Source organism: Zingiber officinale, chromosome 1A (genome assembly GCF_018446385.1).
Source record: "Zingiber officinale cultivar Zhangliang chromosome 1A, Zo_v1.1, whole genome shotgun sequence".
Taxonomy (NCBI): domain Eukaryota; kingdom Viridiplantae; phylum Streptophyta; class Magnoliopsida; order Zingiberales; family Zingiberaceae; genus Zingiber; species Zingiber officinale.
The window spans coordinates 124,602,860-124,621,864 of NC_055987.1; the positions used below are offsets into that span (position 1 = coordinate 124,602,860).

At 40.0% G+C, this 19,005-nt stretch overlaps 2 protein-coding genes across 5 annotated transcripts; one reads left to right on the forward strand and one right to left on the reverse strand.

The window, feature by feature from the left end:
* Positions 1–4,704: 4,704 nt before the first annotated feature.
* Positions 4,705–10,682, forward strand: LOC122030599 (polypyrimidine tract-binding protein homolog 1-like). 3 transcript variants are annotated; one of them, XR_006125494.1, is made up of 12 exons: positions 4,705–5,188; positions 5,781–5,990; positions 6,808–6,870; positions 6,942–7,015; positions 7,106–7,201; positions 8,588–8,645; positions 8,729–8,833; positions 8,922–9,003; positions 9,143–9,255; positions 9,468–9,863; positions 10,260–10,351; positions 10,426–10,682. XR_006125494.1 is itself a non-coding variant. In XM_042589809.1 (11 exons), the coding sequence occupies exons 1-10, from the start codon at positions 4,991–4,993 to the stop codon at positions 9,837–9,839; spliced, it is 1,371 nt and encodes a 456-aa protein (XP_042445743.1). In that variant the 5' UTR covers positions 4,705–4,990; the 3' UTR covers positions 9,840–9,863; positions 10,442–10,682. The 3 variants fall into 3 exon arrangements, 1 of the variants encoding a protein (XP_042445743.1); XR_006125493.1 differs by having other exon boundaries at positions 10,442–10,682; XM_042589809.1 differs by lacking the exon at positions 10,260–10,351 and having other exon boundaries at positions 10,442–10,682.
* Positions 10,683–11,905: 1,223 nt separating this feature from the next.
* LOC122030611 (F-box/kelch-repeat protein SKIP11-like) lies at positions 11,906–14,576 on the reverse strand. 2 transcript variants are annotated; one of them, XM_042589838.1, is made up of 3 exons: positions 14,209–14,576; positions 12,856–13,650; positions 11,906–12,762 (listed from the first exon to the last, which is right to left on the reverse strand). In XM_042589838.1, exons 2-3 carry the CDS (start codon positions 13,589–13,591, stop codon positions 12,293–12,295), a joined length of 1,206 nt encoding a protein of 401 aa, XP_042445772.1. In that variant the 5' UTR covers positions 13,592–13,650; positions 14,209–14,576; the 3' UTR covers positions 11,906–12,292. The 2 variants fall into 2 exon arrangements, with proteins under 2 accessions (XP_042445772.1, XP_042445763.1); XM_042589829.1 differs by having other exon boundaries at positions 11,906–13,650; positions 14,209–14,573.
* Positions 14,577–19,005: the final 4,429 nt, after the last annotated feature.

Consider the following 19,005-nt stretch of genomic DNA (forward strand, 5'->3'; position numbering starts at 1 on the left):
GCTTGTGCTCGGCTACCTCTGGTTTGACTCCGGGCAGCTCTTCCGGTGACCAAGCAAAAACGTCCTTATTACGGCTCAGACACCGTATCAGCTCCGGCCTAAGCTCCGGCGGTAAGTCGCTGGCAATACGAGTGATGCTCTCCGCTCTGTCAGGGTGCAACTGGATCTCTTCCCAAGGGATAGGCTCCTCGGCAATAGGCAGAGACTCCTCTTGGATAGCGTGTACACCACCATCCTGCGTCCTCCGGCTTTTACGCGCCTCCACCCAGACCATATCAATGTAGCAGCTGCGAGACACCTTCTGCTCTCCCTTGATTCCCTGACCCGCTCGCCGACCGGGAGCTTAATCTTCTGGTGAAAAGTGGAGACAGCAGCCCGGAACTCATGCAGAGCTGGCCTTCCCAGGATGACGTTGTAGGAGGAAGGCGAATCCACCACTATAAAGGTGCTCCTCCGGGTGCGCACCAGTGGCTCAGTGCCCATGGAGATGGCTAGCTTGATCTGACCCATGTGTTTGACTTCGTTGCCTGTGAACCCGTACAAAGAAGTGGTTATGGGTTGGAGCTCAGCGGCATCAATCTGCATCTCCTCGAACGCAGCTCTAAACAAAATGTTGACCGAGCTCCCGGTATCCACAAAGACCCGAGCCACTCGGCTATTAGCAATAACGGCCTTGATTATGAGAGCGTCGTCGTGGGGCAGTTCTAGACCCTCCAAGTCTTGGGGCCCAAAGCTAATAACAGGATCGGACGCCTGCTCGCGGCTGCATCCCACGGCTCCCACATATAACCGTCGACCATGTGACTTACGGGCTCGACCTGAGTCCCCGTTAGTGGGCCCTCCTGAAATCATGCCGATTTCTCGCACAGCAGCGTTGCCCCAGTTTTCCAGCTCTCCGACATCTCTTCGATCTTCCCCGGGACCGGCTTGGTTATAAGGACCGGCTAGGTCGGGTCGGGTCTGACGAGCACGCCCGGCCGCGGCCCGTTCTTCCTCCATTCTCTGTATTTAGGGCGCTAACTCCGCGGGAGGGAAGCAGTTGCTGAGATCATGCGTCCTGGACCGATGATATGTGCAATATGGCCCCTTGGTCCAGGCCTGGGCGCGTGTATGGCAGCAACAGCTGGGGTTGGTCTGACTCCCTGAGTGGGCTGAGGGGCAGGCCTGGGTTGAACGTGCTGAAAGGGCTGAGCTGGTTGGGGTGCTCTCCTTTCAGGTCGGTTGCCAGGAGCCACCGTCTTTTCAGCCTTCCTCCTAGCGGCCTGAGCTTCCTCCACCTTGATGTAGCAAGAAGCTTTCTCCATCATATCGTCAAAACTCCGGGCGGGGTTTTTGATGAGGTCTCTGAAGAATTCCCCTTCTCGCAATCCGTGGGAGAAGGCGCTCATCAATATTTCTGAGGTGGCGGAGGGGATGTCATTGGCCACCTGACTGAACCGATTGATGTAGCTTCGCAGAGGTTCGGTCGGCTCCTGTTTAAGAGCGAAAAGGCAATGGTCGGCTTTTTGATACTTACGACTACTGGCGAAACGACGTATGAAGGCCATCTTGAAATCCATGAAGCGACTGATGGACTCTGGGGGCAATCCATCGAACCACTTCTGCGCCGACCCTGATAGGGTATGTAGGAAGACTCGGCATTTGACGGCATCGCTGTATTGATACAACATAGCCGCATTCTTGAACTTCCGCAGATGCTCCTCCGGGTCCTTGCTCCCATCATATTCTCCGATGTTTGGGGCTCGATAATCCCTTGGCAGGCTTTCTCTCAAGATCTGAGCCGAGAAGGGTACCTTATCATCCGGATCTTCAAGCAGATCTCTGGCAGAGATTATAGCCTTCCCCTTTCCTGAATCCCGGGGTGGATGTAAAGAGCTCTCCGCCACCGACGCCGGCGGCTCTTCTTTCTTCGGGCTATGCTCTCGAGGTCCAGCTCGATGATAGTTGCGGCGAGGCTCTCTGAATGAAGTACGAGGGAGTTCTTCCGGTTGCTTTCTCTTTGAGCTCCTGTCGGAAACAGGAGCTGGTTCTTTGGATGCTTCAGGTGCTAGGCGAGGTCGTGAAACAGTGCCTTGTTTTTCAGAGGCGGCTCGCTTTCTGACCTCCTTGAAGAGCTCGTACTCCCCCGCGGTCATGGTAACATTAATCCTCCTACTGGAGCTTCGACCAGAGTCCTCCATCTTCACGCTTCGGATCAAGTTGTTGTGTTTCCCACAGACGGCGCCAAATTTGATCCTGTCCGAAAGCTGAGTCGGACGAAGGCTGGTCGCGACGGCTTGGTTGTTGACGGAAAGTCGTGGGCGATTCGGCTCCCACGGGCGGCTGACGATGCTGCAGGACCCTGCACACACTCAGACGATCTCCCCTCACTCACGTTAGAGACCAGAACTCAGGGAAAAAGTCCCCGGATCAGGCCCTCCGATGCTCAAGTCAGGTCCTTTTTCCTCAGAAAAAAGCAGAGAGACTGAAAATGAGAAGTTGTGGAAAAAAGTGACGAGAGAGCGCGTACCCGCGTACGAGGAATCCCCTCCTTTTTATGCACCCGCCTTGCTTCCAGAATCTGCAACCCTGTCAGAAAACGTTAGACGCTGGGCTTTGTCGTATATCCCGGACACCTGTCATGCTGCTATTGGTTGTGAAGGCATCTTCTTGTTTGGGAACCTCCGCCTTTACACATGGGTTTTGTCTTGTAGTGAAGGACATTTGTCAGGCTACTATTGGTTATGAGGGCATCTTTTCGTTTAGGAACCTCCGCTTTCGCACATCTCAATGGTATGTAATGATTACCCTTGACGAACAATTGTGATCCTCCGACTCCTGCACAGCTTAGCTTATCTTATTTATCGCGGTCTGCATCTACCTCACACCCCTTGACCAGATCCCGCCTCTAAGCGTTACTTGTCAGTCGGGCTCACCCTGAACAGCCCTGTCGATCACAGTCTGTACCCTGTACCCGGTATTTCCTGGCGCTCGGCCATAAGCCTGTAGATCGGGCTGTCTTTACACAGCTCTGCCGCTTCCGACCTGTGATTTGTGACTTGCACTTCCGGGCCTTCGAATCGCAGACCTGTAGATCGAGCTGCCTCTACCCAGCTCCGCCGATCTCGACCCGTGAGTATTTGCTGGCCCTCGACCGTAAGCCTGTAGATCGGGCTGTCTTTACACAGCTCTGACGCTTCTGATCTGTGATTTGTGACTTGCACTTCCGGGCCTTCGAATCGCAGACCTGTAGATCGAGCTGCCTCTACCCAGCTCTGCCGATCTCGACCCGTGAGTATTTGCTGGCCCTCAACCGCAAGCCTGTAGATCGGGCTGTCTTTACACAGCTCTGATGCTTCTGATCTGTGATTTGTGACTTGCACTTCCGGGCCTTCGAATCGCAGACCTGTAGATCGAGCTGCCTCTACCCAGCTCTGTCGATCTCGACCCGTGCTCGGTGTTCCGCCTGCCGTCTCCCTTTGTCTTTCAACTACTTTGCCCCCTTGATCGACAAGTCCGCCTGGCCTCTGACTACCCCATATGCTTGCCTCTGTCTGCCTAGTTAGCTTGACTATTGACTGCCGAGTCACATTGACTATTGACTGCCAGGTCACCTTGACTATTGGCCGCCACGTCCTCTTGACCTTTGACCACTATATGGCCTTGACTCTTCTCACCCTTTCCTCTGGGGGCCCCTCCATTGCCAACCGTATCAATATCCATGTTGTCAGACCGTATAAATTAAAAATAGTGAAATTTTAAATTTATAAAGAATTAATTCAATTTATCATAAATTCATTATAAACATTAGAACAATACTCACTAATCAATCATGTTAAATCATGCTAATAAGTTCCTAGAATTTTCTTAATTCTAAAAATATCAAAATTTTAAATTTTTAAATAATATAGATTATCAATTATCTAGAAAAATTCGAATCATTTCAAATAAAAAATAATATATTCATGCAGATACCCTTAATATATCCCTGCCAATGCCATTGGATATAAATTTGATAATATAAATTAAGAATAATTAATTTTTACATGGGTAAATAAAATTTTAAATATGCACACATACAAATCCAAGTAATTATTTCCTATACAGAGGAGAAAATGTGCTATGTTTTTTTTTTAAAATTATAAAAGTTAGGTACGTGGATAATATTAAAACTTTGATGATTTAGTAAAATGGTATTTTTTTTAAGAGTATATTATAGGGATGACATGATAGGATTTCAATCTCCTTTAGTATCTATTTTTATTTATTAGATATATATTCATACAACCAATATTTAACTTTTATACTCATCTTTATAACCATTGGAGAATTAAGTATTCATATTCTATCAATCATCTTATTACTATCTATCATTCTGAATAATATTTTACCATATCCATTTCTATATCTATATTTAAAAAATACCTATATCCGATTATTACTATTATTGAGTATAAAATTTTCATTAATATCCTCTTTCATTCAAGTCTGATCAAGTCTGATGTTGAATTTTCGTCGGATTCGGAGGATTATCATCCCTAGTTATTATAGGTGGAACAATATTTTTTAAATGTTTAAAAGTGCAAGACAAGTTTTGATTCAGAAAATTTGGGGTTATTTGAATTTTAGGTCATTTAAGAAAATAAACTAAACTTTGACGGGTGAAATGCAATTTTCTATTCAAAGAAATTAAAAACAAAAGTTGATAAAGAAGCCTCTGGAGCTAAAAGCAGTCGGAGCCGCTACCAAAGCCTCAATCTCATTTGCCAAACCGGGATAGCGTCGACTGCGGCCACCGACTCATCCTTCGCCTGGCGATGAGCGGTTGACGCAACCCTTGGCCGGCGGCGGGCGAGCGGGCGAGCGGGCGAGAGAAGAATCGAAGACTGATTCCGTCTCCCTTCTTGTCGTGTCTCCTTCTCTCTAACCCTAAGAAGAAGTGTTCCTTCCAGGGGATTTCGGATTTCGCTTATTTTTTTCTACGGTCAGGAGGGTTGAGATTCGATAAGGGATGGCACCGGGGCAAGGAGTGGGCCAGCCGCAGCAGCAGTTTCGCTATACGCAGACTCCATCGAAGGTGCTCCACCTACGGAACCTGCCGTGGGAGTGTACGGAAGAGGAGATCGTCGTCCTCTGCAAGCCATTTGGAAGGATTGTCAATACCATGTGCAACGTCGGCGCCAACAAGAACCAGGCCTTCGTAGAATTTGTACGTATCGAACCCTTCTCCCTGATCGTGATTCGCTGTGCAGTTTTTAGCATTTTGTTTAGATGGCCTATATTTCTTCTGTAAAAACTACTGAAAACTTAAATTTTATGGCATTCCACTTCTCAATTTGATGTTTTTTCCCTTCGTGTTTGGTCCCGAAATCTTGACATCGGACTCTGGAAATTTGTTCATCCTTGATTTTCTATCGGATTGAAGTTAGAAGGTAGCAATGTACAAAAACCAATAAACTGAAGAAATAAATATCAAACTCTCTAATTAGCAAGATTTCCCCATTTGACCTTTAGAGCAGGTGAATCGCATCCTTCTGTTGCTTCCTCTGTTTTACCCCAGTATACTAGATCTATATTAGCTAGGATACATAGGTTGGATTCTTTCTTCAAGTTCCAGCATCATTTAGCTTAACTCTTGGTTTTTACTCTGTTTTGCGATATACATGTCAGTGTAGTATACTTGTGAGATATCTTGGTTCTGAATCTACTGCATTAAAAGAGTTGTTTTGTTATGAGCTTTACTTTTAAACTCTTTGTTCATGGCGGCCAAACTTGAAAATTGTCATTTTATCTCAATGTAGGTGGACCTCAACCAAGCAATTTCAATGGTTTCGTATTATGCTTCTTCATCTGAGCCAGCCCAAGTCCGTGGAAAAACTGTTTATATTCAGTATTCTAATAGGCAAGAAATTACAAACAATAGGAGTACTGGAGAAGTTCCCGGGAATGTCTTGCTTGTCACTATTGAAGGTGTTGAAGCTGGTGATGTCAGCATAGATGTTATTCATCTGGTAAGTTGTTGATAGAATCTTTGTTACAAAATACAAATAAAGGTGTTTAAAGACTATGTTCATCCTATCAAATAATTGGTTTTTAGTTTATTGGACCTTTGTATTCCGTGAAGAACATAGAAACCTTATTGCAAAATAAGCTCCCCTCTCCAATTCTTATTGACTTATGTAAGTTCTAGCTTGCTCATGTTGACTTTGAGAGCCTTGTAAAAAAAAACTCCTCATTAGGAATGAGGAAAATGATTAGCTTAAATTTATATACTTTTGATGTTAGTTTGACAATCTTATTTTGGGATTCCCGTACTTGATCTTTATTTACCAATCACTTCAGATTTGGAAAAGCGGACGTTGTGTGGAACACCATATATTTTGAAACTAAGATAGTTGGAACTTATGGATAATTCTTTTTGGTTGTCTTCTTGTTTTTGAAACATTTCTATCTTGAAAATAATCTGTCAGATGCTTCATCTAATGATTTGATGAGAGCCTGAGATATTTCCATAGGCATAATAATTCCTATGTTGATAGTTTTAAGGAACACAAATGTTGTTGTATTTCTTCTTTTCAGGCTATTTTTATGATTGAGTTGCTTTTGTCCTTTATGGAAACTTTTAAGGTCACAATGTTTGTTTTTTTTTTCCTTGCATAAACTTTTGTTTGAAAGGGGTATCCACTTTTTGCCCTGAGCTGCATTTGGGTGTCTTCCAATCATTTTTAAAGGAAATTAAGTTATGGTTCTAAACTTTACATTTATAGTCTATGTTGCATAGATTTCTTCATAATAATTAATTGTAAAATGCTCCGAAAAATGTTCCAGGTATTCTCAGCCTTCGGTTTTGTGCATAAAATTGCAACTTTTGAAAAAGCTGCTGGCTTTCAGGTAAGACCTCGTCATGGGTTTTTTTGATAGAACTGCAGGTTATAACTTTCCTTTCATTTGATGTTTTGCAGGCACTAATTCAATACACGGATGCAGAGACTGCTGCTAGTGCAAGAAATGCATTGGATGGGAGAAGTATTCCAAGGTTACAGATTTTTCCATGTTTTCATGTCGAAGTTATGACACAGGCTGTTGGTTTTTTTGAACTCATTCTATTTGAACTTGAGTGTTCCAGGTACTTGCTTCCTGAACATATTACATCTTGCCATTTGCGTATTTCATATTCGGCTCACACAGATTTAAGCATCAAGTTCCAGTCTCACCGTAGCAGGTAGGAATTGCTCTGCAATCTGGGGCAAGTAGTTTGGGATTGCTTATGATTTAAGTTCTGGCATCTTGATTCTGAATGTTGTACCTTGTTCTCAGATTACACAAGGAAAGCAACAACTAGAGTATGATTTTTCTTAGAATTTGCATCCTTGTCATATTCAGCACCTATCTTAAGAATGCATTGTCAGACAGGTTTCCTCTTGCTAAACTTGTTCTTGCATCATGATTTCTAATATCAACTTTTTAGGATTGACTAAGTCAAAGTACAATTATTTTTGGGCATATATGTTGTTTGTTTGATCTTTAGTTTAAAACTGAAAGCCATGCCCCATTAAGTTCGGCCTCCTTTTCAATCAAACAGGAATTAACCAGAGCCTATTCAGTAGGATTATTCCAAACATTGCAGGAGATTTAATTGGGTTATATGAAGATATAGGTCATCTTTTTATTAAATGGATATTTTTTAAACTCTTGCATTCTTTGTATTTGCACTGATGCAAAAATTCTTTGTTTGACTTTTAGTTGAAAGGTTGTCTCATTAAATTCAGACTCCTTTTAATGATGCAGAATATTGTAGGAGATTTAATTCCATTATATGGAAATATAGGTCATGTTTATGTTAAATGGCTATATTTCATTTCCGTGCATCCTTCATTTTGCAATAATGCAACTCTAAACTAGGAAGTTTTAATTTATAAGCTCTAAGATTGTATGATTTTCTTTTGGTAGATCCTCCTATTTATTTAAGGGTGTATTCTATTCATTAGCTAATGTTCTTGTTCAGTATAATCAGGTAGATATAAGTTTATTTCCAAATTTGTTTTGTTTAGGGCCTTTAAAAGTGACACCAATCCCTTATGTCAGAGGATCTTCAGTTTAATAAAATTTTGAATTCTCTTTGCAAGTTTTGTTTGCCCTGGTGATAAACCATGCAATGTGTCAGATCTTTTAATAAAGTTTCCTTGTGATTGTTGCAACTCCCACTGTCTCATTCACTCTTGTGATTTCTATTATTTTCCTTGTGATTGTTGCAACTCCCACTATCTCATTCGCTTTTGTGATTTCTATTATTTAAGCACTATAACACACAGTAAAAGATGCTTGTATAAACTTATGTCGAGCTGTGTACTGTTATTAAACTTGTACATGCAGAGCTCTTTCAGTCTTTCTCAAGCTTTTCAAATGGGTTTAGGGTTTTGATATCTTTGCATTAGCTTGCTTATAATATCTCAGTATCTGTTATAGTACTACCACATTGCTCTAACATTATCACGTGTTCTATGTGATTTTTTCTCAAGTTATATTGATATTAGCTTTATATAAGTTGTTTGCAATCTTGAATTTTCATAAAACTTATAGTGATCTGTTTTAATCTCTTTTCAAACAGGGATTATACAAATCCTTATCTTCCTGTGAATCCTTCTGCTATAGACGGAAGTGTACTGGTAATTTTTGCACAACTTATCCCTGCCTCTTTACCTTTTCTTCTTCCATGTTCTTCAATGTTCTTAGGAGATGTTATTCACAGCCTGTGTCAGGACCTGAAGTCAAGAAACAAGAGCCTGAGAGTAACGTACTGTTAGCTACTATTGAGAACATGCAATATGCTGTGACAGTTGATGTTCTTCATACGGTAAGATGTTATTTCTATCTCTGCCGATTTTTAGTATTTTGAATTTTAGCTAACGCATGACTGTTAAGTTGATGTTCTACAAATACAGGTATTTTCTGCCTTTGGAACTGTGCAAAAAATTTTAATTTTTGAGAAAAATGGTGGCGTACAGGCCTTGATACAGTATCCTGGTAAAATTTTTGAATGAGTTACAAAGTGTATGCTCTGTGTCTGGTGTTTCATTTGGATTGAATGCCCAAATTTACTGAAAATTTGCAGTCCTATATATCCTCCTTAAGTTGTCCATTTTTCATTTCTCTGTTTTACCAGATATTATGACTGCTTCAGTTGCCAAGGCTGCTTTGGAGGGACACTGCATCTATGATGGTGGTTACTGTAAGCTCCATTTGACATACTCTCGTCATATCGATCTCAGTGTTAAGGTATAGATTAATTCTTTGGATTAAATGGAGTAACATAGGTTTCAAATTTGATTTTGTTGGAAGATTTTCCACTCAGGAAAAAGGAATAGTGTTGCATCCGTTGATGCTCTTATGCCACTGTATACCCATATTTGAATGATGTTTTCTTCGTCTATATGCAATGAAGATGTAGTCATAGTTGATTCCATGTTAGCATGGTGTTTGTTTTTCAGGTGCACAATGATAGAAGCAGAGATTACACCGTCCAGGACTCTAGTATACAAGCAATGCCCCAAGCTCCCAATTTGCCAGCATCCTCTTCTTGGCAAGCATATCCACAATCTTCGTCTACATATATCAGCAATGATTATGCTGTCCCTGGACAAGTAACAATTTCACGGGGTCAGATGCCCACATGGAATACTGGTACCTCAGGCACAAGTTTGGCCTCACCGTCAAATCCTGTTTCTTATTACCCTACTTCAAGCATCTCTGCGCCTCCTCCTACTTGGCCACTTCAACCTTCATCATCTCAATTTGGTCAACTGGCAAATGCACAGCCTTCTGATGCACCACCAACTCAACCTCCGTATTTTGCTCAATAAGCTGCTTATTTGTGCATTTTTTAGGTCAGTTAATGAAATGACCGTATGAATTTATTCTCCAAAATTATACTATCAGTCAGTAATAAATAATAAATGACTATATGTTCATGATCAAGGCTGGCTGGTGCTTGCTTTGAACCTGTATGCATCTTGTATTCTCATTGATATAATTTGCATCAGGTTTTCATTATGCAAGGAACTTCTTGTCTTGTGTCTTTTTTTACTATGCCTTCTTAAGTTTGACAAAATTGAGTTTGAATTCTGATGGAGTTTGACAGCTTTCCATATATTTCCTTCTGAATATCCAACAATTCTGTTGGTTATACTATCACATTTAATTTTCATTTCTCTCTCTCTCTCTCTCTCTCTCTCTTTTATCAATCATTCAGAATTTCCTATAACCTTTATAATATTATGCAGATGTTTGGCTGCTTCCTGCAAATTCGATAAATGTCTTTTTATGTCTATGAGAAAGTTTGATAGCATCAAACTAAATCATCTTCTCAGAACTAGTAAATCTTCAACTTAGTTTATGCTATATTTCATTACTATTTTCCTCGGTTTGGTTTAAGCAAGCAATGACCAGAGCACATGACTTGCAGATGTATCAGGAATCTGGCGAAGTCGAATTGACATATTTTATCTCCCCTTCTGAGCTTCCCTGTCTCTGCATATTTAAGGTTTGGAACTTCTATGTTGTCGAAACTTGGTTTGGTATGTATCAGTTCGCTATCATCTGGATTTTCTAATTTGATCGGGCAAGAAAAAGTAACCATGTAAAAGATAGTGTTACGTTTTCACCTAATGAGGTTTTTTAATAAAATGTTTGGAAGTTGTGCTAAATCTAAGAGCTATTTGACCTGCTCATAAGACGTTCTTATAGATTAAGAAAACAAATCTTTTTAACTTGAGATCGGCTATTTGCTTTGTCTTGATGCTCATGGTAGTAGTGATCAGTGGTTACATGGTATTGGAGTCTTGCAAACCCTAGGATTTTGATATGTTCTGGTTGTATAATTTATGGGTTCCTTCTGATTGTATTCCATCTCACTTGGCTACTTATGGAGATATGTTGATTCCTTAACATGAATAATTGATGGCATTGTAATATTTCAGATATGTTTGGGGAAATAAATCAAGCATTCCTTTATGTTTAAAATGCTATGCATATTTATTTTTCATTTTATGAATTCAATTGTTTAAACTATCTATAATATTTAAAAATGAGTAATAGTATTGATTTTATAGGGTCTTAAAAGGTATATTGGTCTGATGACCGTTTGATTCCCTCCAGCATTGTTGACAGAGGTGGAGATTCCTCTTAAAAAAATTGTCTTCTTGCCATTTTGCTTACCTATCATGCTTCCTTTTGTAAGTTCTTATGTGTTCCTTCTCCGATGGCATATGGGGCGCTAAGACAACCTTGCTACGACAAGCTTCTTGTTTCAGCCTCGAGTCTCTGAGGGGTTCTATCAGCTCACGATAGCGTCCTTACCTGAGTTGGATAAGTGTTCAAGGAGGCTGCTTTATCTAATGAGTTGATGTCCTTTATATTTGAAGCCCTTTCTTAGTGTCCTAAACTAGGCTTGAAGCTTGGACCTCAGCTTCCTCTCGAGGTCCTTCAATTCTACAACACGGGGCTATCTTAGGTTGCCTCACACGAACTCATCTTCGTTTCAAACGACGTGGTTCTACTTTCACCGGCTTGTAAAGCTTGAGCAACACCGAGATGGATCATTCTTTCAAACATGTCTTCTTTTCACATTGTTTCACAGCTTGAAGGAGAGTCCTCAAGGATATGAGTAGTAACAGAGTAATAGTGGAAGGAGTTCGATTACACAGGATATTTTTGAGTTACGATGAGGAGTTCTATTTCCTCGCAATAGAGGCAACACTGAATGGCAGAATAGTACATACTGAATCTAACATGGTAACTTTCAAGGAAACCTAGGAAAAAAGCAGGACATCGAGTTATTGTGCGTGGTAAGACTGCACGATCCACATGAAAGTTCTCGTGCTAAATGGAAAACACAACAATTGGTTCAAACAATAATTTGGCAAAAGAATACAAGAAAGTGATGAGCAGTTTTATTTCCTCTCAATAAAGGCAACAAGGAAATGGCAGGATAGTTCATACTGCATCCAAAAAGGTAACTTTCAAGGAAGCCCAGGAACATGCAGCTACATCGAGTTATTGTGCGTGTTGAGACTGCATGATTCGCATGAAAGTTCTCGTGTTAAATGGAAACTCGGAAGAAGTTAAAGTACTCAGTGGTAAATCAGGATCAAGGACAAGGGAGAAGATGAGAAGGTGATTACATAAGAAAGTCTTCTATCAAATCCTAAATAAAATCTGAAATTTCAAAAAGGCAGATATGTAACGCTGGTGATATCGGTATTCCTGCATATTCTCCTTAACTGAGCAGTACATGAAGCAAGTTTTCCGATAAAACTCAGCAGCCCATGACAGCGCAATTGTACACAAAATTCCCACAATGCTTGCTGGCAATCATGTTCCAAACCGGAGGTCCATCTCTCGGAGTCCACGAGTTGAGTTCAATTGTTCCACCCCCAAGCATTCTAGGCCCGCCAATTACTATGAGACGTTCACCGCAAGCACGGAAAGCCAAGCCCCAACCATTCACTGAATCAGGCCTCTCGGGCAATTTGCCCAAAGTTATCCAAGTGATGTTTCCCTTGTCATACTTCCTAACTTCCTTTTCTGCATAATCAGCTGCATATAGTTCATTGTTAACTACTGAAACAAGCGGAGGTGCCCCACTAGGGCCATTCAACCCCTGGGACATGTTTGGAATGATTCTCCAGGAACATTTCTCCATGTCGTATTCTTCCCCACATGTTAGCAATTCTGTTGGGCTACTCATTCCACCGATCACATAGAACTTGTTGTCCATGAACACACCTGAACACATCTTCCGTGGTTTATTCATGCTAGGAAGAGTAACCCAAGTTTGTGTATCAGAATTGTAAAGCTCTACGGAGTTCAATATATTACCTCGAGCATCTATGCCACCCGCAACAATAGCTCTCTCTCCAAAACTAGCAGATCCAAACAAGCACCTGGGGTAGTTCATCTCGACGCCTTGGGACCAAGAATTTGTCAAAATGCTATATCTCAACAAAATATGGGAAATACGAGAGGTGTAGTCTCTTCCGAAAACAAGGAGCTCTGTGCCCACAGCCAACGATTCCTTATCCGAGCACATGAAGAAATCATTAGGGGGCATTCTTGGCAAGGAAATCCATCGACCACAATAAGGATCATACGCTTCCCATTCGAGTATGTTGCAAGAGAAATATACCCAGTGTTCTATGATGCCCGCCTGCCTTCTCAACTTGTAGAGCTCACCATTTCGTATGAGGGAGTTAAAAGCTCGGTTCAAGGAAGCAAGGGTGCCATAGTTCGATCTGGAGCAATGAAGGAGGCACTTGATGGACATGTCGCGGCCAATTTGACTAATGAGAGAGGTCGTATCAGAGTAACTGCCATCATCGTAGCCACCGGGGCAACTGAGTTCATCAGGGGGTAATGTTGTCTCTTCTTGAATGGGAGGCTCTGTGGACTTTTCCCGTTTCACTTTCGCTTCGTCTAGCTCCAAGGATTCCACGGATGGAGGGCGTTTGTTGGTTTTGATCTCAATGAGCTGGTATGTCATGTAAGCCCACTCGGATTCTTGCTCAAGGGAGCCCCTCAATGTTCTCCTGGTCAAACAACACTCATTCTCTATCATTTCCTTCTCTCCTTAGGAACACGTTTGGACCTTCTGTGTCACCCTCAAAGCTCCTGTTCCTGATGAGATAGACAAAAAGAGGTTAGCAACAATGATAAATTCAAACCCAAATTGAAGCATTTATCCAAACGAAAATGATAATTCAAAGTTGGTACTCCATATTAATGTCAGGTTCTTCAATCAAGGAAATAGAAATGTTTTTCGGTAAGAAGGTGAAATCCAAATGAAAGAAACAATTTTTGGGGGAACTAGCACAAGATCACAGCATCAGCATCCGATCAATCTAATAAAGCTCATCACAGAACAAGCACCAAGAAAGACAACAGCACCATGGAAGAACAGGAAAGAGTATGACGAACTAAACCCTAGAAATGAGTGCTACCAGGCCCAGATCCACAACTCCCGCTCCATAAAAACCTTAATTTCGAACTATTTGCGTGTTCCCTCATCTGTATCCAGCAATTCCAAGACTTTCCACCAGAATCCCAGAAGAAGAGATCACACAAACAAGGAAACATCACAAAATCCCCTCAAAAGTTCATCTTCACTAAATATCATCACGGGAGCAAGAGAATCAACACGGGAAAAAAACCATAACTAAAAAAAAATGAACTTACGTGAGAATTAACCGAGAAGAGGAGGAAACGGAGAATCACTGACACGGACCAACAAAGACGGCGAGAAGAACCGAAACCAAATCGTTACCCCTCGCCGATTCCCTTCTTCTGTCTCCTCCTCCTCAGGGCTATCTCCTGCTGCTTCTGCTGCTGCTTCGGCCTCGATTCTTCCTCGCGATAGAAGAGGGGCCAAAATTCATAGCGATTGCGGCGGCGCTGGCAGATGTCTTCACGAGCTGCTCATTCTTTGCGCTTTTCCACCCTTTTCTCTCGGCCCCGGGATGCCTCCCAGCCTCAACACCTCACCGCCTCCTTTTATTCTGCCATGGCCTCTCTCTCTTCCTCACGCTATTTATTGTTCTTCTTTATTTTTTTTCCTCTTTAGGAGGACACAACTGTTCAAGGCAAAATCTAAATACAAGAGCCCTTTTTTGAATAATCAACGCTTAACACTCCATACAGATAATTAAAATATAAAAGATTAGCCCTGTAGACTGTAGTGCGTAGGACCTTCTAATAGACAATTAAAAGGCGAGATTAATTTTTCCTAATAGATAATTAAAGTTTCTAGTGCGTATTGCAGACGGTGGTTATATAATATCTCTAATATAATGATCTTCATTATGGTAATTATAGAAGATTTTTTTTAGTAGATAGTAGACCTAAAAATACTGTTGGAGATATGTGAATGGAGAAGAGGTGGAAGAGACATGGAGGTACATTGTAAATGAGACTTTAGTCTTACATTGAGAGTTTCAAGGTAAATTAGTTGGTTTATATTGATTCATATGTTTTGACGATGTGAACAAATGTATAGGGAGAAACTCTCTCTCACGGATGGGTACGTAGGGGGTGCAAATTCAAGGTCCAGATTGTATTGAACCAAATTGTCTCGTGTGCAAGTACGACCTGAGCACGCTAGGGAAAAATTTACCCAAGTGGAATAACCAATATTTAAGGATGTAACAGATGCATTAATCTTACTTTAATACAGCCGAGTGAAACATCGGTATTTCACAGCTGGCGAATAATGATAAATAAACGATCATTAGCGCTATCCATTGATCTGAGCTCAAAAAGTTGAAGCTCTCTACCTCTGTCGTGCATCTCTTGCTCGGAAGAGTGCCCGTGATAGCAATTGGGTACCTCTCAGTTCGCATTGACCATCAGTGTTTGGTGGAAATCACGGTTCACCTTTGTATCCTAGGAACACAGACGACCTGAGAAAGTCCCGAAACACAGTCAGAGGTGGGACGAATCTGTTTCAAGGAAACTGCGTTCATCCTAAGCCTCGGTTCACTTAGTGCGCTTGCCCGGCCGGTTGTTTCGTTCGTTCGGTAGAAGCTCGCTTGACCTCCAGATCACTCGGTCGTTCAGCTCGCCCGATCGGCCTCTCGCCCGGCCACTCGTTCAGTTCACTCGATCGCTCGCCCAATTCGATTGGCCACTTGTTCGCTCGGTCGTTCCGTTTCCGCCTAGTCGACCACACACTCACTCGGTCGCCCTTTCGTTCGGCCGCACTTTCGCTCGTTCGGTCGCTCTGCTGCTCTACCCAACCGACCACTTGGTTGCTTCGCTCACCCGATCGCACATTCACTAGGTCACCCGCTTGGCATATTTGCCTGGTCGACCCCTAGCTCGCTCGGTTGTCTACTTGCTCGGCTAACTCACCCGGCAGGCCTCTCGCCCAGGCAATCGATCAATTCGCTCACCCGACCAGACTCTTGTTAGACGCTCGCTCGGCTCGCTCAACCACTGTGAAGCTTGTGTTCGGCACTTAGCAAACACCAGACTTTGTTGGCAGTCTGAGATTATCAGCTCAGGTCATTTCAACAGATATGTTGAATTTAAGATTATATATTTAAATTCGGCTAAATTCTCAAAATCTCCTGTAGATTGTTTTTGTACGACAAATACTAGCCATTTAGATGAGCCTCTATTAGTGTTTTTTAATTTATACTATATATATATATATATACCCTTATTCTGCACATTTCTGGGCGCCTCTTACAAGTTCGGGCACCTAGATGCACGCTCGGGTGCCCCGATTCTTAAAAAGTGAATCATACCGCCCTAGAGTACTTTCGGGAGCCTGGACATGTGAGGACACCCATGAGTGTGCAGAATGTGCAAGATATCAAATCTCTTTATATATATATAGAGAGAGAGAGAGAGAAATGATACTCTACACATTCTTATTTTGTACATTCCTAGATGACCCTTATAGGTCTGGACATCCGGGAGGGTATAGGTAAGGGTGTGAATATTATATATATATATATATATATCAGTTTTAATAAATTAATTATATATTTTAAAAGATAATAAATTTATCAGAAATAATAAAATATATTTCTATTTTTTCCCGATAAATATATAATCTATTTTGAATTTTCAGAAATATGTTCCTACTTTTCAAATTTCAACTTTTCTCATTTTTCAAAATTTTTGCATTGTTAATATTATTCGTTCAAAATTTTTTGCATTGTTAATATTATTCGTTACGGAAATTCAAATTTTTATTATAAAATTCAGAATTATATATATTTCTCAATTTTAAAAGTTATATAATAAAATATATTCTTCCCCCATTTCCGTACGAATTAGTGAATAAAATAGGAGTAGAAGTAGGTGGTGCCTTTGTGGCTTGAAAGGAACGTTTCATATCATAATACGAGGCAAGTGTTCCACCTTATTAATAAATTAACATAAATATTCTTTTGTTTTAATTCAATTTTTTTCCAAGTAAATAACAAGGTTAATTGCTAGAGTTATTATGTACTTTAAGTGTCTTAATTAACTTGCTAAAAAGTTATTAATTAATTAATTAGAACTAATTAAATCAGCCCAAGCATTCGATTCCGGGTCAAATCTTGATCACCAAATTATTTTTTTCTTTTTCACAATTCAATTGGACTCAGTATTTATATTATATTGTTTGAGTTGGGCTAACCAATCAGCCAGAGATTTGACTTCTGTATCCAGTCAACGTGTTGACGTTGACTTTTATTGTTTGTTGTTTTTATTACGTTCACTTTTTTGGATTTTCCATTGTGGCGTTGTATGATGATTTTAATTAATTTAAAATTATTAAGTTGAAATAATTATACTTATATTTTAGCTAAACTTTCTACTCTTTTATATATATATATATAATATCTTTTAAAAAAGTTGATATTTTGCCTTAGAAAGTTTATATAGAATAATATAAATAGATTTAATTTTTTTTCAAATTTTATTTACTCTTAGATAATATATAATTAATCATTTTAAAAATATAATAAACTTGTAGTGACTTGGACATGACTCATACATATGAAAATAAATACTCATCACTTAAAATTTAAATAATTAATAATTTATTATTTGAAAACAGTATTTTCATTGATCACTAACAAACAAAAACATCACCACAGCAAAACTAAAATAAAATTCATTTAATATTATTTAAAATTCATGGAAACACATGGGCTGCACGTGTCAAGATCAAGCCAGATAAGGGCAAAGAGGCTAACATCCAACTAGTTCAGATCCTCTGTCCCGAAATTTCTATATCCCCATGTCCCACTATCGATCGGATGGACTAGATTACATCTCAATGTATCATGATATTTTTAAGATGTGTGTTATATCCTTGTGATGTATAAGATATCCTTGAAATATAATATGATCTGTCTGATCGACAGCGAAACACGGAGACATAGAAACTTCTTGACAGAGAATCCGAACTAACATCCAACTCTCTCTGTTTTTAGATAATTCCATAATTCATGAAATAATCAAACTTTGCAAGCATGCATTTTCATTAAAAAAAATAAAGAAGATATATATTTTTAAAAAATAAATTATAATTTATTGCAAGTTATTAGCTAATTCCAAGAAAAACTAATTATATACATATTTTGAAATTTTAAATTTTTTGTTTATTCCTTTTTTGAACTAATGGTCCTGAAATTTTTGATGGAATAAAAATAAATCTTGAACTATTTTTGTTTTAAATGAATGTCCTAATCATCCATATTAAAAGCGGCATATTAATTAAATTGTTGACAAAAAACAGGGACAAAATTTAAAGCCTCTCTAGAACAAATTCTAGACGTCTAACTTCAATGAAACGTAGAGGATGTGGTGAGTTTAATCAAATGGAATAATGCTTTAAAAAAATAATTAAAAATCTATATATATATTATAAATTTAACTTATATATATAAAATATGTTAATTAATGCTTCGTGCATGATCATGAGTCGCATACATGATGTTGCTAGCTCGATTTTTCTTTTTTAAAATATTCTATTTATTCTCTCTCCCCTTCTCTCCCCTTCCACCTTCTATTTAAAATGACAACGAAAATTTTTTCCAAATGTAAATTTCCCTCGCTCTCACTCCTTCCTTCATTGTCGTCTTCCATCGCAGCTTGCTCCTGCCAGCAAGCAAAGCAAAGACATTGCAAGTTAAGCACAACCTATAGTCACATGCTTGTTCTCAAGCTGGCTGAAGCTCTCCAAACTGCTACCGAACACATAGCTAACGCTTGTTTGCTTAGTATCACTCTTCATTCGCGATTGTAAGTCTTTCTACTTTATTGTTTGTATTTTCAGTTTTGTACAATATTTTTTTAGCTTTGATATATCTACAACGCACAAGCCCTAGATGTTTTTTTACCAGTTTATGCTTCTATAATTTACAGGGAACTTGCCAAACATTAATTCCCATATTTCATAAGTAATGGTAATTCGTTTCATTTTAAGTTGTAATTTCCGATCATGATCCTAATATATATTAAAAAAATTTATGC

Excerpts from the sequence above, each read along its gene's own strand:
- LOC122030599 (XM_042589809.1), top strand. The coding sequence starts at position 4,991 with ATGGCACCGGGGCAAGGAGTGGGCCAGCCGCAGCAGCAGTTTCGCTAT. Across the intron at positions 6,871-6,941 it reads AAAAAGCTGCTGGCTTTCAG|GCACTAATTCAATACACGGA; the intron begins GTAAGACCTCGT and ends GATGTTTTGCAG. Across the intron at positions 8,834-8,921 it reads CAGTTGATGTTCTTCATACG|GTATTTTCTGCCTTTGGAAC; the intron begins GTAAGATGTTAT and ends CTACAAATACAG.
- LOC122030611 (XM_042589829.1), bottom strand. The coding sequence starts at position 13,591 with ATGATAGAGAATGAGTGTTGTTTGACCAGGAGAACATTGAGGGGCTCC.